At 45.6% G+C, this 26713-nt stretch overlaps 1 protein-coding gene across 2 annotated transcripts in view; it reads left to right on the plus strand.

Moving 5' to 3' along the window:
- LOC111068919 overlaps positions 1-26154 on the plus strand; it is a 32024-nt gene extending 5870 nt beyond the window's left edge. The window contains exons 1-10 of one of the 2 annotated variants that reach the window (XM_022358712.2): positions 11125-11527; positions 16769-16897; positions 16993-17345; positions 19878-20094; positions 21200-21349; positions 21448-21591; positions 21773-22078; positions 22557-22837; positions 22903-23161; positions 23252-26154. In XM_022358712.2, the coding sequence (XP_022214404.2) occupies positions 11419-11527; positions 16769-16897; positions 16993-17345; positions 19878-20094; positions 21200-21349; positions 21448-21591; positions 21773-22078; positions 22557-22837; positions 22903-23161; positions 23252-23637 (2334 nt within the window). In that variant the 5' untranslated portion in view covers positions 11125-11418 and the 3' untranslated portion in view covers positions 23638-26154. Of the gene's footprint in view, positions 1-11124; positions 11528-16768; positions 16898-16992; positions 17346-19877; positions 20095-21199; positions 21350-21447; positions 21592-21772; positions 22079-22556; positions 22838-22902; positions 23162-23251 lie in introns of those variants that run through there. The other variant, XM_022358711.2, reaches the window with a different exon arrangement.
- The last annotated feature ends 559 nt before the right edge of the window (positions 26155-26713 follow it).

Raw genomic sequence — 26713 nt, forward strand, 5'->3', positions numbered from 1 at the left:
CTAGAGGGAGGAGTTCATTAAGATGGTTCCCCATTTGCATTTTCTGCCAAATCGATGAAAATGCGAAATGTTGACTTTCCAAATTACCGTTCGCTCTTTTCCTACGCAGTAGCAGAATAGGACATTACGGCTGGTCTACCTGCTCGACGTGAAGCATCGACACAGAGCTGTATGGGTTTTAGAATATCCCATACTCATTCAAACCATCTACCCTTAGAGGCTGAGTTAAGAGATGGCCTGCCCTAAAATGCACACAAAAAATCAATTAAACAGCAATCTAGTAATTACAACTCGTTCGCTTGCATAGGAATTTAGCTGACACAAGGATATTCTTTCAGGCATCCAAAGAGCATCCATCGGTTCTATCAGTTCTATCGGTTCTATCGGTTCAGGCTGGAGACCTGCTTTGGCACGAGCGCACAAGGCATTTGGCATCCCATCTGTATAGAATGTTATTGACACACGCAAGTTGGTAAATAAAAATGGAAAATGTTCAGCCTTACTGTATGTCCTTGTCGTACTGAAGAGGTTTCCGTTTCCATCACTGTCTTCCATTTCATCTTCCCGAAGTTCGATTTTACACTCTGCCTTTGCCAGTCCGCTTTATTAATTGGTTCGGTTTGAGTTATATACCTTAACTGTTAGTGCTAGTAATGAGAATAGCAGAGTGGCTTAACGTAAGCCAGTAACCACTTTAGTTCAGTAATATTTTCGCAGGAAGAGTCCTCCTTTAAATTAAAATTAGGCGATTCTTCGGACATGATGCAGCCATGTAGTATACTCTCTTTGTAAGTATGTACAGAGTACATACATATTGTACATATTTATTTGTGTATGCGAGTATTTCAGTGAGTGGTTGGACGTGTGAGCTGGAGCGATTGAGGGGATCAAATTTAATAAAAATAATCGTGACACTCACAACGTTAGCGTTTCCCCAAAAAACGCGCTCGTGATTGCTGTGTGCGGCGGCATTAGATAAAACCACCATTTGAATGTACACATGTAAATACATATACATATGTACATATGTATGAATGCAGTATGTTTATATGTATGCTGAAGTCAATAGCGGACTGAAGACGACACTCACCTTTTACACAACATGCTGAACCACACATACAAGCATACATACATACAGACAGAAAGCAGGCAAGCATTTTTGAAGCTGAGGAGTTAGCATAAGTGCGTGCATTACATACGCACACGGGATGGGATGGGGGATGGGGCTTCCGGGGCGAACTGGAAGTGGAAATCATGAACCCGCGCCAAGGCTATGAATAAACATGTTTCCTTAGATATTTGTATGTATACTATACATGTATTACCATACGATGATGAGTGTACCCACTTTTTGTCAACCCGCAATGACCCACAATATTCACAGGGTAGATGGGCATACTGTACTGGTGTACCAATATGCAACGTACTTCATCTGAAATACGGAAATGTAGGAGTCAAAATAAGTAGGAGTAGCATTTTGTGGGATAATAGAAATATTGGAACGGAGATTCTGATCACTAGAATATATCTTATATATAGATTGAGCATTTGTAAAATTGATGTTGTTCCTTTTTTTTTTACTATTTCGCTCTTCAGCCGCAGCAAATTAAAAATCTATTTTATGGTCGGAATATCGAGTGAAAAATGTATATTTTATTTTTTTTTGACGCGAGATGAGCCTGCCTGTATTAAAAAGTTATGTGCGTTAATAAAAGCAGACACAATGGAGATGCCGGCGCCCCCAAATTCTCAACTCGGCGATTGACAGAAAGACTCCTGGCCATTCGGGAAGCATTCATACTGAGAACAGAACACACCCGCACATAGCAATTCAAATTCGATTCTCTTTTTCGTTTTCTCGAGCTGGCACAGCGACCTGACTGCCACACATTTAACTAATACTAATTGTATAATATCATTGTATCGTCTGAAACGGTCGCCAATATTTGGGGCAAAAAACAATCTTATTTACTGCAAGCCCTTTCACGATATAAAAGCGCAAACCGAAGCATAATTTTCTGTTTTTTAAGTAATTTTTGTGTAATATAAAATATAAAATGATTTGGTTATCCTTTGGTGACATTCTTGTCGCTACAAGAAGCAGATTGGAAAGGAGATACTAATATTCTTTAGCAAGATATTCAGAGTTTAATGGTGAATTTCTAAATTCCACTGTGTTTTTCAATCGCTTGGTAATACATCTGTTGGGATTGTGCTGTGTTATGGGTCTTTTGGAATACCGCATGGTATGTGCACAGCCCATGCAGTCGGCCCTACTCCAAAAGCACCTGTTGAAGATCTTAGTGAAGCAGCTGGATTTAAGTTTGGAACTTTTTTAAGCCCACCCTCTTTTCCCGAAAGCTATTCTGGGAAATTGTATTGGCGTTTCCATGCTACACTAATGTATTAGTTTCAAATGAAAAACTCATCAGTGTAAAAATAAACAAATACCGCCCCTCCATCTGCAATTAGTTGGCATTTTGACAGGCCATTTTCAATGAATCATCGCCGAACATCTAATCTGCTCCGACCCGACAGACCTCAACATAACACGCCACGAGAGGGGAATGCATGCACACGAGGCATTAACAAATTTTGAGGTCTTTGACTTGACAATACATAATGTCAATGTCGCCCTACGCGCTCAGCGCACAGTGATCCGTGCTCAGCTGGGAAATACACTAGTAATAATTTCCTTCTTCAAGAATTTACTTACATATGCATGTGTACGTATCTTTCTGGTCTGCATAGCGACCTACTTACAATACAAATCTCGACTCTTGGTGATTTTCGTCTTCCAGTCGGACCGCTGAAAAGGGTTGGTTGGTTGGTTTCTTTTGCTTGCTTGCTTTTCCGCAGGCCCTCTGGAAAAATGTTTGCGTTTCTTTGTTTTCCCCGCGATCACCAATCATCATGTCAGCAAAATTCCCGATGACAGGCAGCGTCCCGTCTGCACACTCTTCCTCGCCATTGTCTCCAGTTTGCTTTGCGCCAACAAATTTCGAAAAAGTTTGTACCTGCCACAGTAGAGTGGGAGTGCCCGAGGCAGTGAGACTAAGTGAGTGAGGCCTGTTTGACACTTCCTGTCGGTGGCATCGGGACGGGACGCAAAAAGTTGCAGGCATGTAAGCGCCACACGCTGACAGGCAGCTCTAATATTCCGGTTAGGCGTGGAAGAAACACATTTCTGGGAAATGCCCAGCCAAAGTTTTCCATCAGGGCGGGGAGCGTAGCCAGTCCCAGTCGCAGTCCCAGTCCCAGTCCAGGATCCGTATGTCTACTAACTACCTCCGTTGCTGTCAGTGCTGCAGTTCATCGTTCTGATTGGCACAACTATAAAGGTCGTAGCTCAGAGGTGAATCGCCGGCGGATATGGCGCATCGCATGTGGATTTAAAAGCAGCCAGCAACGGCAGACGGTCAACAGGACTAAATACTGAAACTCGATTCACAGACAGGGCTTCAAAAACATACATTTTCAGTAACAGTAATGTGCGTTATGCACACGTGCTCGTACATACATCCCTGAATGCACTTACATATACACACATATAAACGTTTCACGTGTCCCTGTCCATTTGAGCTCTGCTTTTGGGGTTAAGCCGCGCCCATCGCTGCCTTTTCAATTTGACGTTCATTAGCGGCAATCAGCTACCACAGGGAAGGACAGCACCCGGCACAGTGTGGAACCCAAAGCCGGAAGCGGAGCTGTAGGTGTGTACCACGCGGCCGCCTTTGAAACAACGCGTAAAAACAATTCGCACGCGGAGAAAGAAGCAATTTTCCGCCTGGGTGCAGTAATAACTTTTCAAGTTCGGGTGTAGGTAGAGCCGAAGAAGAGATGTCGGTGAGAATTCGAATTGATGGGTGGGATGGGGATAGGGATGGGGCTGGGGATGGGCTTCTCAGCTACTCGCAGGCGCATTTGTTTCGCAGATGAAACGGCGAATGATTATTATGTGTCCATATCTATGGGGTGAGGCAACCAAACGAGTTACGTCTAAGTGACAAAGATTCTCAGCTAGCAAAAGGGCTGGGAGGGAACTAATAAAGATTTTTCGGGCATGTTGTGACGTTAGTAGGGATGTAGCCAGGTGTGAAAACTGGGAGTTACATCTACTGTCAATAACTGAACATGGCAATTTCCCATCGATAATATATAATCTTAACTAGACCAAACAGTTTCTTGAAAGCAAAAATTTAAAATTGGAAATTTGTAACGTAATTTAAATTGTTTGTCGAAATCTTCCCTAGTGCAACAGAGGTTTTGGACGGGATCGATTCGGCTATTGATACTGAACAACAATAAATGTATGGAAATATGTACATATGTAAATACATGTATAAATATATACTCTATGGGGCGGCTGTTGCACACATTCTTACTAAGTTCATATACTCATCCAATATCCGTTTAGTACTGCGTATTAAAGCTTACGTTAAAGCTAAAGTGATCCCAGCCATTTTTGTTGTTGAATTTTTTTATTTTTCAAGGATTGCTTGAACAGTTTTAGCTTCGCCGTTTATCAATAAATTGGTGATACCTTCAGCGACGCCTAATTTAAGCATATACATATACACAACAAAAATAAATTATAAATTTTGCATTTGAAAGCATAATATTTCTCATGCGGTAAGCTGAAACAAGAAAGTGTTGAATCCAACTTTTAGCTGCGTTTATACTTTGTTCAGAATGGCAAAGTTGATTACAACCAGATGTAAGAAGTTTAAGTAAAATGAAAAATCGATGCGCTTACTCTGAAAAAAATCATAGAAAAATATAATTTTTTGTAAAATCTTTAAAAAAAGTTCTGATAATAGAAAAAATCTATTAAACAATTTTAAAGCCCCAAATCTGTCAGAAAATGTTAGTTTGGTTCATTGAAGAAAATCCGTGTTGCTTTTGATTTCGCAAAGAGCAAGCTTAACTGTATATACATACATATAAGTACATATTTATAAAAGTATATATATAAAAGAAAGATGAAAGAAAAAATCTATATACAAACATCGGTAATTTTTGTCAAACTTGTAAAATATTTTATTTGTTTCGAATTTTTGTGCGCTGCAAAAAATTTACAAACTTACAAAATTGCAACGCCATCTAGTGAATTTAATATGAAACCTTTTCGTTAAAATTTAACGATGTTTTTTTCTGTCTACTTTAAAGCAGTGCACTGCTTGCTATGTAAAGCCAACAGCTATAAGCTACAACTGTTAAGCTAACATAATATGTGCCTTTTATTGATGGTGCAACAACAACAGCTTAACATGCTGCCAATGTACTAACAGCACCAGCATGCTGCCAGAAACTTAAGATGCTGTCAACAACTTAACATGTTGCCAAAGTCCTTGTAACATGCTGCTGGCAACAAACTTTCAAATGTTATTTTTGTAACATTTTATAGCGGAAAAAGTGAATGTTAAAACTTTCTTTTACAAAGTTAGTGTTAATTTAACATGAAATCATAAGCAATAAATAAATCATGTTAAGCTATAACATTAAAGAAAGTATTCGTAAGTTAAGGTCGATTGAAGGAGGAGAGAATTATGTTCGTTCAATTTAGTTCTACATTGTGGCCACACATTTTACATTTGTATATATTATACGCCAAGCAGTCTCTCCATAAAACTCTGTTAGTCGAAAGCAGTGCAAACATTTATTTGTTAGCTGTCCCAAAAAAAACTCTGTTAGTCGAAAGCAGTGCAAACATTTATTTGTTATGGCGTCCCAAAAAAACTCTGTTAGTCGAAAGCAGTGCACATATTTATTTGTTAACTGTGGTATTTTTTGGCTTTATAACTTTAAATAAAATTAAGTTAAATGGAAATTAAATACTTATTAAATAAGAGCCAGTTTGTAATATAATTCGATTTATTGCTTGATTTCTGAACTCATTACATTGTAGGATAATTACCACAGCAGGTTTGCAGAAACTGATATTCGCCTTAGCCTTAGCCTTCACATGTGATTGGATTGAATTCATTTGGGCATTCATTTAGTTTCAATTTGTGGCTGAGACGGGAGGGGAATCCGAAAATCAGAACATCCGTAGACTGGCCAAGTCAATAGGGGGAACAACTCCGAAAACAGACATACACCGGACAGGGAGAGTTCCCTTGAGCTATCCGGTAGCCTACACTGATCTGAAAACGTGGAATTTAGGCTTATACACAGATGTCTAGTATGTATGTACATACATATATTAAATGTATGTTTGTCGGCTGGGTCCTCGTTTCGCGGATTGCACCTGCGGATGCCAGTCAATATTATTTTTTTATGTATGTATATGTATTGTTTTGCCGCTGGTTGTCCTTGCAAGGATCCCGCAGATTCGGTCACTTGAATGCTAATGAAAGCTCCGACCGGCTCGGCCTCTTGCCACCTGTATATCTGCGGAGCAAATTAACCAAATTGAACGCTAAATTTTTAAAAGGAGTTTGCTAATTGCATTTTAAAATGTCACAACGGGATGAATGCCGTGACGCTAAAAGTTTTTATGCAGTCTTCACTCAACTTTCCCACCAAGATCCTTGCAGTATTCCCGAAACAAGATACAAACGAACGAAGCGAATGGAGCCTTAGGAGGAGCCCCAGGAAGGAAAAGTGTTTCCACAAAAAATCTTTAAGCAATAAAGTGTCCATAATTAACAATGATTCCGTTTTCGTGTGTAATAAAACCACTTTGCAGGCCGAAATAGACAAGCATTTTAGAACGCGTGTATATCGATGCACCTTCTAGTATGTACGAGCGAGTACGTTCATTTCTCGTAGTCGTGACGGACGGGAGTCGACTTCTGCATTTTTATGGTTCTGAAAAGGTAAATTTGGAGCTATCAACCATAGCTGTGGGTGGCACTTGCCGCTCTCGTGGCCACTCCATCCTTCAACTGTCAGCAGTTAAACCTGTTTCTAAATACCTCGGCTTCATTAATCAAAATTGTAATTTACGAATAGTAAACACCAATGCCGTGTATTAGAACCCCTGATCAAATAATATCATTAGTCTACTGGTTATCGACGACTCCATCAAGAACCTCTTGGTAAACCCTTTCGGAAGATATTACAGAAAAGTAAGAGACCATTCGTCTGTCTGCCTAACTGTTTCATAATTTTAAATACTTATATACACTAGAGTAGCCGCAATCACTGGCGCACCAATTAGCTACCATTCTAATTAGCCATTCTAAGTGTGAAAAAAATTTGTATTTGATAGAGCAATATTGATTTTTTCTAATAATTTGGTTGGCTTTAGCAATAATATTTGTGGCTGGCAGTGCGGCAGCAAACTTAATTAAATGTGTTCGTACCCGCAAATTACAAGCAATAAAGAATTAGAAAAATATTCGGATATTGCCGGGTTATGTTTGTGTACAATGTTCATTTTCGGCTGACTCGTGTCATCACATATTCATTAGCAAAACAATTCTGTTAGCCTTATTCGAACAATCGATTTTGAATATTATATATACAATAATTGTAAAATTTCGAGAGCCTCATACCAATTTTCACATGTCCAATGCAAAAGAAAGGTCTCTGTTCTGATATATGAATATGTTCATATGTAAATATGCATAAATATATGTATGTATGTATCAGTGCTTATAATGCAGTCAGACATTTTTTGTCAGCTATTTCGATTGCATGGATTGTCCAACAGTCCAACAATAATAATAATAATAATACAGGTACCCGCTGCTGGAATGGGGACTCCTAAAATCGAACCGTTGTTTCACATTTCCGACAAACTGTGTTCTGTTCGTCAAATTTTACTGAGTAAAAATAAGTAAGTAAGCAAGTAAGCTAATGCCAACGAGTAAGTCATAATCTGCAGACAATATCCATTGATGCGATGCGATGAATGAATAGCATACCACTCCCATGTAGAGGCAACAAGTCATTCTTTTAGGCCAGAGTGTTTCCCAAGGTGTTGTTATTCGGTACGGTCCGACATTAGCTGGGGATAAGCCCGAATATGAAACGATTCACTAAGTATGCCAATAGAAGGAAGTTCCAAGCGGAATTGACCAGAGACACGCACCTCCTGATACGAGCTAGACGTACGAATTTGACCAATTTACTTGTACGAATAGCAGTCGGGCTCAGATTTAACTACGATAACTACGATGCTGAGTCGATGTGTTAAGTTGACTGTAAACGTTACATTCGATTAAATTCGGCACGCACGCCGCCACTCCTGGCCACGCTCTGAGCGTCGGGTTCCGTTGCCAATGCCACCGATTGTGGCAGAGACAAAACAGAGGCTGGATGCTGGGTGCTGGGGATGGGGCTGAGGATGCGGTGGTCACACTGACCCAGATTCCCAGTTCGTCAGCCCCACGCACGGGTCCGTGTCCGTCCCGATAATGTTGTCGGCGGTCCGGTCGGCTCTCTTGGCAGCCATTCCCTCTCTTCGTTGTTGGCGCATGTTCTGAGCTCGAAGAGAGTATTTCCCCTCGAAGCTCGCACGCGAAGCTGTTCGTTGGGCTCTACCCTGGCCTGTCGGCCGACAGGACTTCGTCCTGCGGTCTACTCGGCCCGAGCCAGAGTCTGCGTCAGCTCGCACAAACCAAAAGACACTCGAACGGCGCGGACGTGTACAGCGGGAGTTTAACTGAAGGAAAGAGCCCATCTGGCACTTTTCGTCCTCGTACCGCTCGGCGGCGTTGCTCTCAGCCGAATCAGAGCCGACCGCGATCCGCCTGCTCCCCCGTGGCCAACTGCGAATTTGCACGTGCTTTTTGCCAGGCCGAACGCGAGCTATTCCTTTGAGTGCGTGTGTGCTTTACATTCCGGCGGCAGTAAAAATTCAAATGTGCATATAAAAACCACCAAAAAGTTTGAAAACCCAACAAACGGCTACCACGTAGCCATGTTCCGAGCCACCCGACACACAAAACAAGGAACTTAACGAGCGCGGAATTTCAATCTGTTGGGGTGGATAGAGCATGATCGTTGCAGGTGCCTCTTAGGTGCCTCTTAGGTAATGCATACGGAATGCCTTTCTCTCCGGAATGCCAGAAAGAAGACGCACCTCTCATCCGCATATGTGCTTTTTGTTCAGAGTTTCAGACGATTTAAATTCTGTCGCCAGCTTAGCCAGCTTAGCCAGCAGGCGAGGCATTCTCAAGTGCCCTCTTCACATAATGCGTGCAAATAAAGCCATTTGTATGACCGCCTATGAAGCCCCACCCCACCCACACCCACACCCATCAGGACTTTGTCCGAACAGACCAGGCCTTAGTTCATACCGCGTTAAATGCCTGGGAAAGAACTGAATTGTTACATATGTATGTATGTATGCACATACATATGTATGTACAATGTACATCCCGCAGCTCACATCGGAAGCAGAGAAAAGTTGGCATGGATCGCATCATTAATCAACTGTCGAGTGCGCTGGTGCGGCTGGTGCTCAAGTTCACTCGCAGCACGGCCCTGATAAGATAATTGAATAATACAGCCAATGCGAAAATACTCGTATCGGGCTGCCCGTCACAATGAAGTCGTTCTACATATTTAGGAATGGGGGTGGCGAGGAGTCTCTCCTAGGAGCGGATGATTTGCAGCGCATAATCATCAAGAAGAATGTCAGAAATTAAGGGATTCCTTGACTTGATACGTTTGTGCATCCATTTCGGATAAACACATGCCCCTACCCCGCCCCGACCTTAGCACAGTCGCAATCCGACTAATTGAGGCTGCTTCTGTGCCAGGAGACTGGAGGCAGTCATTTGCTTAATGCAGCGAGTGACGAATGCCGCAATAATTGCACAATAATTGTTGTTCTAGCCCAAATGCTCACTAGGAGATAAAATACTGTAATTGAATACACCCAAATTGAGTAAGCTCCAGACTCAGAGACGCATTTGATGCGCTCGGCATGGCATGTGTGTGTGAAGTTGACTGCAAACTGTTACCTAATGCATCCAAAATGTTCGAGCGTCGAACAATTCCACATGCCTTTGGCAATCAGACCCACTCTAGCGATCTGGAGCGGCTGTCAGTTGTCGTCCGGGTGACAAGTACATGTGTCATCCAGCGTTAATTAAACATTCCGATACTGAATGGGAATAAACTGCACAGCTCGCTCCCCTTGCAGTTTAGACTCAAGTGCCTTTCATCCTCCCCGAAGGCCCTGGTCATCCGTCTAACTTCGACCCTTTGCCCATTCGACCCGACCATGCAGTCGGACTATATATGTACGTAGTACGTACTCGCCGAAACAAGAAAAGAAAATGGCAAAAGTTCTCAGTTCGCTTGTCAAACAACATTTTAATTAAAAGTTCAGTTGGACTCGTCATCTTTCCAGATGCTGCTGCCCGACGGCGGAGTTACATAATTGCCGTTGATCCGCCGTATGATGGATGCTGTTCGGAGTTTGGATTAGTCGTCCAAGCTCCACTCTTGAGACGCTTCGTGGCTCAGACTGTCCTAACTTGCTGTTCTCTTTTTGAAGCTGCCGTCCAGCGCTTCTGTGAGCCAGTAAATAGATTCATGACCCTTGAATGATTGGGCACTATACATATGTACATGGGGTACGCTAGTACGAAGTACATAGTCATGGATGGGCATGGGCAGGAGCAGCAGCAGGAGCAGGGAAAAGAAAGTGGAACCAATCGAACCAGCTATTACCCGTATATTGCCATGTTGGGCGGCACGAAATGAAATTTAAATGTGTGAAAAATTGCAGCTATCTCGAATTGTCACAAGCCGACAATTGCGAACAGTTTTTCCCGGCGGCGATATTGCTGCCATTTTTTCATTGCTCGTCGCGCGGGCAATGGCTGTTGCCATTTGTATGCCGCTCATTTGCATATGCGTGGGCATGAATTTTGATGGCCATGCTGATGGGTTGAAGTCCAGAGCGGAGCGGGACCCCCAGAGGGAGGTCCGCGCCAGGAGCATCTTCCGCTCTGCTTCGTCTGTGCTGGCCCAAGGTAAATCGATTCAATCGAGGCCGCTACCGGTGGTAAGGGGATGGGGATGGCAAAGGCTTTAGGTCAATTAGATTACCTGCACCGGAATCAGTGTGGAACGGGACCATGAATTGGCGGGATTGCTTGGCGTGGGCCACGCCCTTGCAGTACCATTACTAAAGAGAGTCGTTTCGTTTGCTCCTTTAGCACAGCGGAACAGGTTGAAGTTGCTTATTAAAGGGATCAAGTTCTGCAAGTTCAAAAACCGAAAGTTAACAAGTTGGAAGGAAAGGCTGAAAAACAGTGTAAAGTGAATAAACCTAATCGACTTGCGATCTGCACGAGCTCATGCGAGAGCGAGCGCTCAGCCGCCATCAGCGAGCTTGCTGGACGCCCGATTGTGATGCCACTGCTCCCCTCGCGGACCGCTGACGCCGGCTAACGCTTCTCCAGTTGCCCGCCGATCTTCCCCGCGCTCCGCTCGCATCTCCGCCGGATAATGGATTATTCGCAGGCCCAGAGCTTGATGCTGTCGTTTCTGTTCATCCTCAGTGCGGGTGCTAACGCCAACTCCAATGGGGAAGTCATATTCCGCATTGATCCGCTGGGTAAGAATCATTTCATACTATTCCGCCCTAAGAGTAAAATTTTCATTTTAATGAAGCCTTTTTCATGGTTGTTAAATATCAATTCGAAACTTGAAAATTCATGTTTTACCCTTCAATATTCATTCGATTCATATACGATTCCAAGCATAGCTTGTGCTGCTGTTTATTAGTCAAAATCTGTATGAGCAGAGATAACCCGGGGAGCTATGCGTTTAACAAGCAACAATTAACAATTGTCATGTACTAAAATATTTTTGACAGAATAAAAAGGGCTTCGTTCAGCAAAAGTATGCTTTCAATTACAGACAAAAATTCTTGCAGTGGGTGAGCCGCTGCCTTTGGGCAGTTTCCGGGATGGTTGGATGCTGATTTTTGGCCAGAGGAAAAGCGTGTGATACGGCACCCGGCACGGTCCGAGGACCCCGCCTAATCCCAGCTGTTCACAAGAGCTCTGCTGACGTGTCAAATATTCACAGCCGTCATCGCAGACCTGCGGATTTGCACACGAATACTTACTTGTGAAGCTACAAAAACATTCCTAGGCGACAGCACCGGGAATGCTGTGCTTAGTTATGAGTCCTCTTATGAGTCCTTGGGTGGCAGATAGCCAAAAACTTTGCGTGTGCGCGTATAGGCGTGGAGGAATCCGGGCATCTATATTTGACAAAACACGCTCATAAATTTTGTGCTGGCCTGGCTCCCACAAGTTTCCGAGCACAGAGATGGATAAGTATCTGCAGCCATGGTGGTGGCCGTGGGACCACAGCGCAGCAGCGGGAAGCGCAAAGTTTTAACAAAGTATTAAAAAAGCTCGTAAAATGTCATAAGCTTTGTACCGTAGGATAAGGTCCAGGACTACTACAGAATAAAAACAGACAGCAAGCCCAGCACAAAAGAACGAGTAATGCAGCATGTTCCATCCTGACTACAGTTTTATCCCTTTCTCTTTTGTTCCCTTGCATTTAATACACGAACTCGACACTTGGCTGTGTGATTTCTTTCCCAGGGAGTTCATAGCTCTCGAAACATGTTCATGGTTAGTATTATATAGATGCCCACCACAATGTACGTGAAAGGAGTCTCGCATTGAACCAAAAGAACATTCGGAACTGAACACATACATATCTAATTTCTACAGCAATTATTAACATAATAATTAAAAATGAAAACTATTCTACGTTTCACTGGCGTATTAAGTGAATCTGTTAATCTAGTTGTACGTATGTCCCCACTGCATTAGCCACGATGGAAAGAATAACTTCAATCTGTGGCTGGTCTCAGTGTGAGGCTGCCGGAAAGGAGGTCATTGAGGTCGGATTGTTGAGCCTGCCCCATGCTGACATCCAAAACACACATAAATGAATTGATTCCATTTGTCGATGGCCGAAAAACTGAACATAAATATTAAATTTCGTTTAATTAGATTTATTTGGTCACTGAACAGATTTGGGCGACAGCCGGGCATATCAGTGACATATCAAGTTTTATTGGCTGAAATGGGATGAAGGCAGCCGCCAAACCGACCAAACCGACCAGACGACCAGCCCGACTATGTCAACAGAAGCGAATTGCCATTTATTGTTCGCAGCAAAATGGGTCAATAAAATATGGAAGCAACGCAGCATCCTGAGCACGGTTGCTCTGACGGCGACAGTGACGGGCCAGGCCAGGCCACGAATCGACGGACCCGGGAGGAGCACGACAGGAGCAGCCCCAGAAGAAATCAGTTGAATTTGCTTAGAAGGCAACGACGACATCAAAGTGGCCAGGGCCATGAGAAAGGGGACACAAAGGCAGCGATGCCAGAACGGCAGTGGCAAGGGGGGTAGGTGCGGCACAAAGGGCAAAGTACATGGGGATAAATCAAAACAAATCAATTTCTTCTACGCCATTGACTCGAGAACACCCGATGACAGTTGCTTGCTCGTATTTTGCCCCGTTGCTCTGGTCGGTTGATTGCTGAACATACAATTGAACATCGGTTCCCAGAGCGTTGCCCCGTCCCAAGGAGCCTGCTCGTAGACCAGGAGCAAATCGCAGTGACAGTCAAATTGGGGCTAAGTGGGCCCACTGACGCGGAGACCAAAAGATTTGGTATTAACAAATCGATGAAGATATGCATACACGGGCGGGAAACGCACCGCTCCTATCGTCTTAAATATTGCGCACTCTCGGGACGCTACCCAGACACTGGTTCGGAACTATTCGTAGATAGAATTGACTTTCGCGGCGCTCGGTGTGGGTTGCATCCCAATCTGGTCCTGCGTTGACTGTCCGCGTGTAATGGCACTTAAGTCGAGGCTTCCTGTCGATGGATGCGTCGATGGAGGTGGGTCTGGTATCATGGAGGACGGAGCTTAGCTGGCTCCGGGTTCGACTGAACTCTGCACTTACTGCTCATAAAATATTTATCGTTCGCTTGCCGCTACGCTCGAAAAGTACGCTGCTCGGCTGGATGTATCTATCAAGGATCTGCAGTATGGGCAGCTTGCACTCTGGCGCTGAATTTGTCCGAAAAATCAGCATGATTCCGTTAATTTTTAATAGTGCTTAAAGGCACGCTCAAAGGCCAAGGCATTTATTCGAATTTCACAAGAAATAAATACATTTTTAAAGTAACGCTAACATGATTTGCTTCAATTTCCGCTCCTACTACATAGAGCTGAGCTACAAGTAATTCGACTGATACTCACCTACCCCCCACAGCCCGAAATCATTGCTATAACATCATCAGACTGATTCAGTGTTCAATGATTCAATGTTCAGTGCTCGGCTGTCATCTCTGTGCCTCCCGACTGGCTGAACGAGGAGACACTTTTTTGTACCTCCGTAGACATGCATTATTCATATGGTCGTGTATGTTAAGCGAGAGATACAGATGGAAGCAGAGGCAACTTCAGAGTGTAATGCCATCGCTTACACAAATTTCATGCCCTGACAGTTCGAAACGTAAATGAGGAGTCCATCCCCATCCCCAAGCCCATCCACATCCACATCATCGTTGACACCGCTACCCGCAAAGAGTGCGGTTCGAGGAAACGACCCCATTCCCGCAGCTCGGCGAGGGACTCCTTCTGCGGCGCTTTCAATTTCAAATCAAATAAAAAGTTTTGAACAACCGCCCAAAAGCTTCACGTGCTTGTATGTACTTCCGAACAACAGGCAGACGCACCCACATCCACATGGGATGGGGCGGGATGTGGACGGGAGCAGCAAGGTCAAAGGGACTTTTCCTTTTCGTTATTTTTATTTTTATTGTTTTTCGTTTCTGTTTAAACCTCCGGCGGCAAACACTCTCGCCTTAAAGTGTGCACCTCTCATACGGCAGCTGCGGAACGTGATCTTTGGGGTTGGGAGACAAAGACCAAGACCAAGAACACACAGATTTTATGGCCAAGTGAAGCCAAAAGTTTATGGCGCCTCGTACCAGAGTGATTCGATTACTTTGCTGAAACGGCTTCAATAAAAACTTCGAGGATTTTTACAATACTTGCGACCACCAAGACCTCTAAAAAACTATTTCAAGGACGAGAAAGTTAATTCAAGCCCTTCGGTGCTCGACCAGGCCTGGTTCATGGGCCTAGTTCTAGTTTCCAATGAGGCCTTTTTCCTCTTCTCCGATTAGTTGTGGACATCATCAAGGTACATCTGCCTACAACACCATTCCCTCCTCCGTTTGGTGTCCCTGACTGTCCCTTGAAATTTACTGTCACGGGGCGGTATCCCGTGCTATATACCCGAAGAAATAATTACGAACGGCCCCAAAGTCCCCAGTCCATCCCGCCTTTAGCGGGGGATATCGGAATTTGAATATAATTTATGGCCCACCATATAAATCACACAGACTCCCACAACCCTTACCCGGGCCACAGTCGTTGCCGTCACGCCTCCGCTCGGGGCAGGCTGGCCAGTCGTCAGAAGCAAACCAAATCGTCCGCGCACTCACCGAACTCATTAGGGATAAAACGTTGGCCACGAAGCGAGCGGCTAAATTATATTGCCATGTCCGCCCGGCAGCCATTGTAACTCGGCCCCCAGCTGATGGATGTGTGTGTTCACCCCACACGGGCATTTCCGCCATTTCGGCGGTACTCGTATGTTGTAACGTAACGCAGCAGCAGACGAACTGGACCAGGTTACAGCAGCCTTGCCGCAACCCATTAAATTAGGTGGACATCGATGCTTTAAAAAGGCAATCCGACTGCAGGGCATTAGCGGCTGACACTGACACTGACACAAGAGCAGAGCAGATGAGCGATAATTAAGTCTGCATATGCCCATACATTTCGCATTAATATGAGTAGAAGATTATCGCGCGTGGGTCTGGTACGAGGGGCGGAAAATGTTAAATCGAAAGCAATACCCGACACCTTACTCGGCGTGAAAACGCTTTTGAAGTTATGTTTTAATTCCGGTTGCGGATCCCAGGAAGCAAGGGCTCTCAAACGCTTGTTTCTCGCCTCGTACAATTGTGTTTCCCAGAGTACCGTCTGTGCTTTACATCCCCACCAATGCTGTAGAAGGAAGCGGCTTTCGACAGTCCTATAATTAAAACCATGGCTTTCTATTCCTACGGATAAGGCTAAGAAAACATCAGACATTGCGCATATTTAAAGATTAAATTAAAATTAAAGATTTTCCCTCACATTTCTGCTAGCAGACTAGCTTAGGACTTAACTGGTTGATAGCTTTAAGTCGAGGGAACCGTCCACAGCCCCTACTTACTTTTAATTGCGAAAATGTGTTTCGCTCTTTCCTGCAATGGCATTGGACCTCAGTCGGTTCATACTCCTCGTTCACCAAGGCAGACCGGAAGAAGGCGGGTGGAAGGTGGGCCTCTGAATAAAGCTATCTTAATTTACCCCTGCTCCAATATAAGCCACACCTCCCACACCTACGAGTACTGTACTTCGCGTTGTTTGCTCAGGTGGAGAGAGCTTTGGCGACTGCGGGTTTATTACGGGCCAGGACGCTTGCTTTCATTGTAATTGGTGAAAAGTTCTGGCATGCAAGGACGGGTCCTTTTCAATTTGGTCTTTTGTTTTTCATATCATCAGACTCACAACGAAGGACAAGGGAACCGGGAACCCTGCAAAAGGCCGTCCATGTTCTCCCAAATGGAGCTGACTTGCACTTATTCGGTTATTTATTTTTCTTTCATATCCCCATCAGATGATGTCGACATCGGAGCCGTTAAAATTAGGCTATAACGATATTTTATGTAAATCACTTTTTTTACAGCGCTACTCTCCGCCACGCTGCGCACATATCAGAAAGCGGCCTGCGACTCGGACCAGGTGGTCATTGCCTGCCCACGCGGCACCAGCATTTCAATTGAGTTTGCCCAGTACAACAAGTTCGTGGCGAAAGGTAAGTAAACATACTGATACCCTGGACACAGGTGCCACCTTTGCGTTTTATTCATTGTAATGCACATTTCTGTGTGGCCCTTCAATTTTTCCCAGATGGCTATAGCATTGAGGAGCTGTGTCCAATTTCTGGAGCCGCTGCCTCCGAGATTCGTGGCAAGGCAAAACACCTGCTACGGGGATCCATCTTTGGCTCATCCTCACAGAAAGTTCCTGCCAATCGCTACGTAAATGGTGGCTACGGCGGCTATGGCTACGGAATGGCAGTGCCATCGGCAGTGGATGCTCTCACCAGTACTGGGGCAAGTGCAAGTGGTTCTGAGCTGGAATCTAGGAGCACTGTCCACTCTGGAAGTCCTGGCAAGTCCCTCACTGGTGGCGAGGTGCTAAGCCCCGCTGATACTGGCGATGATTCGCCAGAAAATTGCATGTGGCCGAATGCTCTACAGGTACGCTACTTAATTATGTGATAGCCAATTTGATTTATTCCTGGTCTGTGATGTAATTTAAAGGTTTCTTCTTACTCAGTTACTTTCCCCGTTTATCACATTCGGGAATCTTTGAAAAATGACCCCGAATCTTAAAGGGTGGATAATCAGGTCGCCTCAGATACGCTACATCTTTTGTGTGCTGCACGTGTCAATGCGCCAGTCTAGCAGGCCTTTTAGGCAATTTTCTACATTCCGAATTTCACTTCCAATTCATTAAACATTTCGGGTTCCTTTTCGCCCATTCGATTGGGTTCTCTGCTGATTCGCTGACTAGTCAGCAGACAATACGAATTTAAGTTCGGGGAAAATTCCACAACAGGAAAAACAATGGAGGATAGCTTGAAACTCTTTAGGTTTAATTTTAGTTAGCTACGCAGGATGGCAAAGGGGTTGGGTTGGGCAGGAGAGTGTGGTGCTGTGAAACCCTTACGATTTGACGAAGGCCAAATGTTGCCTTTCTGTCGAGCCAAGCCAAGTCAGGGCCACCCACGTCATCTCCCGCTGTGCCTGCAGGAATTCCATCATGTCGCTTGGGCTGTCATTAGACGGACAGCCTACAGAAACAAAATCTTTCGAGTCCCGAGCCCGGATTCAACATACGTCACTTAATATGACTACCACAGCAAATCATTTGTCGCATCTTTTTGTTACATGGCGCCCATTGTTGGGAGCTTATTTTACGAATCCTGCTGTGGCGTTGTTTTTCCTCGATTGTATACTGTATCTCCCTTGCTTTTTATCGACTTTCATTGCCTGCTGTCGATATTCGTATGTACGTATTTGTTGGCTATTCTGGAGCTCTGACAATACTTTTCTTACAAGGTAGTGTCAATGGGCCTCCCACAATACATTTAAATAATTCTAAGGAAAACGAGAAGGAACGTGTGAGTCGCTTCTGGGACGCGACTCTCCTTATACCCGTACTCAGTCAGTATATACATTTTTGAGCTTATGATTTTTTAGAATTTTTAAATTAAAAAAAAAATTGTACATTTTAAATTTGTTTGCTACATCTGGTATCTACATATACATCTGCCATTTAAATTATACATCTAACATGTAGATTATACATGTACCATTTAGATTCTACAACTCCTCCGCTAGCTGTTGCTCGCGCACTGACCGCGGCAGAGTGTGCGAGCGAGAAAGAGATTTGTAGTGGGTCTCTGGCAGGAGGGGGCGGAAGAACCAACAGAAAATTAATTTCTTCATTTTGGCTATAATTATGATCCGATCTAATTCAGATTCGGCAGTCTGGTAGATATGAGTATTCTCTACGATAATGCTTTTTTAGTTTTATCGTATCTTTAACTATGTGCCTGCCACAAATTTTCGTTCTTTGTGGGGGCGGAAGGGGGCGGACGAAATTTTGAAATACACTTGTAGCAGTGTGATATCACATGAGTCTGGAAACCAAATTTGGTTGCTCTAGCTTTTATAGTCTCTGAGATCCAGGCGTCAAACAAGACGGACGGACGGACAGACTGACAGACAGACATGGCTCTATCGACTCGGCTATTGATGCTGATCAAGAATATATATACTTTATGGGGTCGGAAACGTTTCCTTCTCTGCGTTACACACATCCACTTTTACCACAAATCTAATATACCTTTTAACTCTTTTTGAGTACGGGTATAAAAAGGCGCGAGCTTAACGAAATAAACAAAGACATAGAAGTAGAATGACAATGCCATTATTTACATCGATCAGCTACATCCGTTTCGTTTCTTCGTCTCGTATTCGAGTACGAGCCAAATGTTGAATATTCCGCTCATCAGACAGAAGTGAACATGTATGCTCGTTCTATTCGTAATTACGCGTAGCAAAAACGTAGCATCTGACGTCAGTAGTGGGATTGAAAAATGGTTAAATTCAAAGGTTTACAAATTGAACAGTTAAAGACAAATGACGAAAAAGATTGTGTGAAAAAGAGAGAAAGCGAGCTCGTAGCATTAGGTCAGAACCTGGAAATGGCTTGGTTTATTCGGGCTATAATAATAATCCGATCTGACTCAAATTCAGATTTCCCGTAGATATTTTATCATCGATTTGGCTTTATGAGGTCGGAAACGTCCCCTTCTGGCCCCCTTCTTATTAAGCTTCACGAATCTAATCTACCCCTATGTTGGTACTCTTTGAGTACTGGGTAAGTGGGGTCAAGTGGCTTTAGCTAGACTAACGCTCGTTTGTGACACGTTTTATTTCATTGTAAGTTTCCGTTAAGGGCGAGCGGAAGAGGAAGAAAAAAAAAAATAAAATAAAAAAGGTAACACTTCCATTACGTTTCTGGGGCAAATATTTTATTTCAATTTGCAAAGTTTGCAATTCAGCGCAGAGTTCTGCAGCCCTCGTTGACTTTTCGGCGTTTTCTGTTTGCACCTTAATGTGGAGCAGACAGAGCCTGGGCTGGGTGGGCTAGGTAAGGTAAGGTAAGGTAGGGAGTGGAATGCAACTAATGCACGGATTGGTCTTGCTCCTTACTTTCAGTACTCCCTGCTCCAGACGGTGGTCGAGGCATGCCAGAAGAAGAAGCACTGCAAGTTCCACGGGTCCCCGCAATTCTACGGACTGGGAGCCAGCGGAGTAGGCGACTCGTCCGGCACCAGCAGCTATCACAGCAGCACGGCTAGCTCCAATGCAATCAGCAACGACCCCTGCCCCAAGCGTCGGAAAATCGTCGAAGTTGCCTACAAATGCCGCCCATGTAAGTCAGCCAACAAACCCATGAAACCGTCCCAAGTTTTGTTCAATTCGCCCGAATTTATTTGGCGCACAAGGGATATGAGGGGACAGGAGGGGACACGACACGTAAATGGGCAGAAAATGCGAACACGATATACCGATACACCGATACACCAATACCCATGTACCCGGGAGTTTCTGGGCTACCTATTGATTCCGGGGGTGGAATACCCTCGACAGCCGGAATCGACACATAAACGTCCAACCGAAAAAGTTAAATAAAAGTTCGCTGGGGTCAGGCTACGGGCTGCGCCCTGAGCAAAGCTTCCCCTACTCGCCAGCTGACAGCCAGGGTCGGAGGTAAGAATGGGGAGCCGGGTGCGGTCCCGTTGGCGAAATTCGTGAGGAGCACAGCATGCAAGTTGCCTGGCGCTGGCACATTTACTTTTATGTACGGGTACTCGTACATGTACGAGTATAACAAGTTTAGCGCTCTGTCGTGCGTTCCAAAAATCCAGTGAGGTGGAAGGCCGTCCTGGGTCGGTAGGGTATCGCGGGCTTTGTTAGCGTGGAGCGGCAGAGGAGGCGTCTATGGCGACAGACGGGCCTGGGGCCGGCTGCAAACGGGATAGTCAGTAGGAAGACTTCGCTCCCAGGACCGGGACTTGGCAGTCCATTCGCCATTGGACGTGCCTCGTGGAACACGGAAGAACTTCGATGACACAAAATTAACTTCCATCGGTGAGCAGCGCCCAGAGGAAGCAGGGCAGGGGCGCTCGCAATTGCAGTGAATGTTGCGCTCTTATTGTACGAGCATTTGAATTTCAGACCTATTATCGGATGGCTGGATGGAGCGGCAGGCACATTTAAGCCAGCTGCAGCGCGAGCTCCGTGTCTTTCAATTACAAAATCGTCGAAATCGTTGATTGCTCTGCAGTGACTGGCATTGTCGTAACGTCCCTGCCCACTCCCCCCGTCGCGATTAAATGGCTTAACGTCAAGCAAATAAAGAGAAGTTCGCTGTGAATCAAAGTTGGTTCCTCCAGTTAATGAGTTGGCAAAGAAATTGAACATTTCTTGTGTCCATGATGTCTTTATAAGTATTGTCACTTCTGTACCGATTTCAGATGAGTTCCGCAGCAAGGTTGCCTGTCACAACGATGTGGCCCAGCTGGAGTGCAACCCGTACTCTCGGATAGCAGTGTACAGCGCCAGTTTCGGTAGGACCGAGTACGAGAGCATCCAGTGCCCCCAGCCGCAGGGGGTTCGGGAGGAAAGTAAGTTCGAGTTTGGGAGGTCATCTGAGGCCCTGACTCTCATCAGTCATGGCTCCGACAGCACACTGACACTGATTCTTGACTCTTTCCGCGTGTAGCGTGCCTCGCCTCATACGCGACAGAGACCGTCATGCAAATTTGCCACGGACGACGGCGTTGCAACCTGGCAGCTGACGCGAACACCTTCGGCACTCCGTGTCAGGCCAACTCGCGGATGTATCTGAAGGTTGTTTACACATGTGGTAAGTAGGACACTAGAACAATATGGGCGGGGCTGATCTGGGAGCTTGGTGCGTCCCTTCGCATCGCATCGCATCGGGGCACAAGATTGATGCCTGGAGCTTCCCGTTCGATGCCCGACTTGGCCGCTTGATTTATGTACATCACTTATGCCGCTGCCTCCCCCACCGTGCTTTTGTCTAGTGCCGAAGCAAGTGCTCAAGGAGAGCAACGACTCTGAAGTCGAGCCGGACGAGTCCGACGACTTTGAGGGCGACATCAACGACCTCTACGACGACGAGCTGATCTATAAGGAGTCGGAGGCGATACCAAAGCTATACGGCAACACAACAGCACTCGGAAGGCGCAACAGCACCAACGGGCCTGGACCAGGAGCCACTGCTAGTCCGGCTGGCAATCAGACCATGACGAACGGCACCCTGGTCACAGATGTGGATGGCAGTGGCGTGAATCCTGTAATGACACATAGTGCCGACTTGAGTCTAGAGGGTAAGCCATCTCATCTCCTCTTTAACAACAAGACACATCACTGCTTACCAGTCAGACCTTATTTTTGTAAAAGAAAATCGTAGATGCGAGTAAACACAGCCTCCGCCTTGCCACTGGCTATTGAACTGCAGCTGTCCTTCGGACAGACCTCCAAGCAGCACGAACTAAATCCCACAAAAGCTTTTCCCCACCCCGTGTTTTTTTCTCATACTGTCAGTAAGGGCGTCGCAGACGTTCGTAATGTCGAAGTCTGATTTGCAAATGATATCCAACGGCGGAGTATGAAGATCCCTCGAGGGCTCCATACCATACCATTGTACTTCTACCGTATTCTTTTTTTTGTGGGAATAGCTTTAAGTAGAAGCTGTGAGCCCAAGTCCCAAGTGCCCTCAATGCTGGTCGGAGGTCTGCTCGTAGTACGCTGAGCATTCGCGGCATTTGTATGATCTTTAAAATTGAGTTTTCTATTCTCCCGCAGATGACCAGGAGCGGCTGTACTTTTACCTGCTTATCGTCGGGTCCCTTGGGGTGCTCTTCTGCATCGTTATCGTTGCCACTAGACTCGTGTTGCAGAAGCGTCGGGATCTGGGTCTGGCAACCAATACGCACTCCAACTCTTCCAGCAAAGGCGGCGGGGGCGGAGGAGGCCTAGTCGAAGAGACGACCATCCCGAGCGGCTTTAACGACACCATTTCCGAAATAGATGCAGACATCGACCTAACCACTCCAATACCTGTACCAAGTGTGTCCAAGAACGAGGTGAGTGACCCAGAATGAATGTGGTGGTGGCTCTTTCCTCATTCCTCACGCCGATGCTCCTGCAGAACTATTTGACCTACGCGCCAGCCAGCAACTTGTATGCTAGTCTAGCTCCCGGCTCTGGGCCTGCAACTGGGCTGATGACGAATCCCCTTCTGGTGGGAGCGCGGCAGTCGCCCGACCTTATCGGCATATCCCCAGGCACCTTCGTGGCGACGAGCAGCGCCAGCCCCGGGCCAGGCACAGTGGCGGGAATTCTGACGCCAGCCATTGTGATTGGAGCCAATGGACACGGAGCTGGCATTCCGGGCAGCAGCGCCATAAGTAAGTAACCGCCCGACCCGCCCCGCTGCCCCTATCCTATCCTCTCAATCCACGCATATCTGCATATATCCATTTGTTCACCCTCGAAAGGCACAATGGTACCAATCACTTCGCTGGCTCAGTACACAACGGCGCCGACAATCAGGGGCGGCTACATCATAAACGCTGAGGGCATGGGCATGGGCATGGGCATGGGCATGGGAATGGGCATGGGAATGGGCGTCCTGCAACGTCAAACCAATACGCCCACGCCGCCAGCCTCGCTGGCAGGCGGCTCGCCGGCGCACCCTCCATCACAGCAGTCCATTCAGTCGCCGTTAAGTATGACGACGCTGAGCCATGTACCCGGGCCAGGTACCTCCACGCTGCGCCGCTCCAAGCCACCCATGCTCCAGCCACAACTCTCCTACGACGGCACTGCCCCGCGCACTCTGTCCACCGGGGTAGCCGTCGGATCGCAGTTCTACTACGGATGACAGAGCACGCTGGACTGCGAGCCGCATGTGTATACCACATCAGTGAGCGTCGCTGTCGCTCCTCCCATTGTCAGCGCCAAGACAACTACGGACACGCCGGGACATCGGTCGCTCGAACCCTTCGAACGTGCAACAACTGTGGATGCGCTGGCTGGACCCTAGCCACTCGTGGATGCGAGTATTTCTGTGCGAGGCATCAACGACAATACAAACAAAATCCTAGCCAGCTCCTCACGTTTGCAGCGGAACTCCGATCCGGACTGAGGAGTGCTCTCCTGTCCGGCGTTTCGGAATTACATAACTGGAGAGGACTGAGGCGAGCTGTTTTTAAATATGGACGAGCTTCCGGTAACTGTAAATACCTAATGAATGAATGAATGAATTTTGAGATTATAGCCAAAGATACATAAGTGAATATATACGTGTAGGTACATAGCCCGAGGTAGAAAAGGTCTTAAGCCACCTTGTAGGTTGTCTGTCTGCCATCGTGGCTGTCGTCCGACGTATCTGCAAAGTGATGAATGTACATATGGGTGTGTGCTGGTGTAGGGGAGTAGGGTGAACTTTGTCTGTGTTTCTGTCTTATGTTTGTGCTCCTGCAGGGAAATTAAACGACTGAAGGGTAATTTTTGATCGGTAGGTGGTCCCGCCCCTCTTTCTGTGAGGTGGTGTGCTGCCGAAATCCCCCCACCCTTTCACGCATTCACGCATCAAATTATTTGTACCAAATAAGTGAAAGTAAATTGCGCGGGGTTCATTTGGCGCTATCAATAATGTAGCGACAGGCAAAAGCATAAACATATTGCCTACAAATAGGCAGACACAGCCTCAGAGTACCCACCCGCACCGCCATCACATCCATCAAGCCAGCGGGGAGGCAGCGTACGTGTGGGAGGACCGAGAACTAATGGCTGCCGCTTAGGGGCGACGTCTAACCCAAATACTGCCGCACACTCGCACTCGTAAGCCATCGCACATCCGGACAGATAACGACGCAGCTCCCCGCAGAGTTGCGTAAACAAAACACGACTCCTCATAAATGTCGAGGCCTATGCCGGAGCCCTGCCGGAGTACGAGCCGAGTATGCATGTAAATTTTCGGGGGTACGTACGTTCAATTACCAGTAGTATGTGTGTGGGGGGGGAGGCTCTTGAAGCGCTGAGACATGTAAATGCTTTATTCAGCTAGTCGAGGGAGTCCGTACGTACATCTTGTGTGTGTCTGTGGCCCATTGTGAGTCTCAGATTAATGCGATACAAGTGTATGAGCGTAATTAATATCCGGCATTACTGACCGACCTTAGACGAGGCTGGGCCAGGCAAACGAGCTAATGGATTGCTCATACGTGCCAAGGTGACTGGGTCTTCCTCGCGGAAGGGTGCTGGGTCGGGGGGGTCACATGCGCGCCACCGGAAGTGGGGTGGCTTCAATGAATTGCGTGCCACACTGGTAGAGGGTAGAGACAGCATTATAGCCCATAGCCGTAGACTTTTATTTAGAGATAGACCTATAACGTAGGCAATTTGCTTAGCTGCGTTGTCTTGGACGCTGCTGGCATGCATCCTCAACGACGAACCAGTGCTGTTTCTGCGGGAGCTCAACTGCGAAAACTGTGGGGTATGGTTTACTCGTACATGGGTGTACACTGTACGTACATCATAGATGCAGCCACAAAGCATGCACCCACGAGTGTATTGTCCAGCATTTGCGAGTTTATCTACTCGCACTCGTGCGAATCTCATCGTGTTGTTCGGTTTGGGGGTTTTATTTCGAATGTCAAGTGCCTTCCTAACTAGCATTTAAGTGTGTGTACTCTCTATCTACGAGTACTTTAAATCGTAGGCCGAAGACGAAGGACGAACGACGAACGACGAAGGAGCCTGCACTTAGTGAAATGTAAATACATATGTAGCCCGCAGCCAAACTGAAATAACTAACCGGATGGATGGGGATGGTCACATTAAAATAGCTCAATTTAGCCAATATGTAAATACCACTATCACTAGAGTAGTAGGCATAGAAAGGGGAGATGCAACTACAAGCATTAAGTACTCTGGATCTGCATCTCCGTCAGACTCCACTAAGTATGTAGCACCTAGGGGATGTGGTTCTCAACAGGACAGCAATTAATCAAATCAAATCAAATCAAATCATATGTAAATAAATATTCCTGTTAGCTCAGACGTACATATGTACATAAGCTAAGCCACAATGAATAACTCGTATTCGTGTATGGAAATGTTCAAAGGGAAAATACAAAGTTGAATCATCAAAAATACATTCATTCATACATAAATAGATACATACATACATTCCTCTGTTGCTGTGGCGAGGCATTGACCACTGAATATGGGCACAGTACATGGGGATACTTTGCATAAATATCTATTTAAAGTTGATCAGAAAGTTGAATGAAGCAACTCAAATATGTTTAGTCTAAGAGTAAACTGTAGGTAAACTGTGAAAAGATTTTGGTTGCCATTCCTTCTTATGTACTGTACATTTTATACGTTTCTTTTTAACGAAATAAATAAATGAAATATTAACTTACCTAAGTGCACTCTTGTTCGGGGGAAAGGTTCCATCTCTATTTCAGGGCCTGCAACCTTATCAAGTAAATTTTCTGTTCAGAATTTCATCATTAAATATTAGCAATCAGAAATCTAATTTGGTAGGTTCTCTGAATTAATGGCTGTTGCAGCACTGCTGGCTCGGCGCTTGATTTGGCCATGAAATAATCGTAAACAATCACACATAATGTGTATTGGAATTTGTTTATTGTGTATTGGTGCTGGAATTCTCGGCCCAATTCATATCCTGGACTATGGAGACATCGATTTTAAGTAAGTATACATCACGAATAATAAGCATTTTGCTCTTGGAAATTTCGCTACACACTCCGAGAGTGCACAGAAAGGGGGCTATAGACAACACTAAATCTGCTGGAGCGCTTCAGAGAGAAGAGGCACTTCCCAAACTATTTGATTAAATTTGTTGGGAGCGAATATTTATGGGCATTGCATGAGCTTCGCCTGCTAATTGGTTTATAAATTAGAATTTCAACGGAACATTAAGC

The sequence above is a fragment of the Drosophila obscura genome, unplaced genomic scaffold (genome assembly GCF_018151105.1).
Source record: "Drosophila obscura isolate BZ-5 IFL unplaced genomic scaffold, ASM1815110v1 contig_109, whole genome shotgun sequence".
Taxonomy (NCBI): domain Eukaryota; kingdom Metazoa; phylum Arthropoda; class Insecta; order Diptera; family Drosophilidae; genus Drosophila; species Drosophila obscura.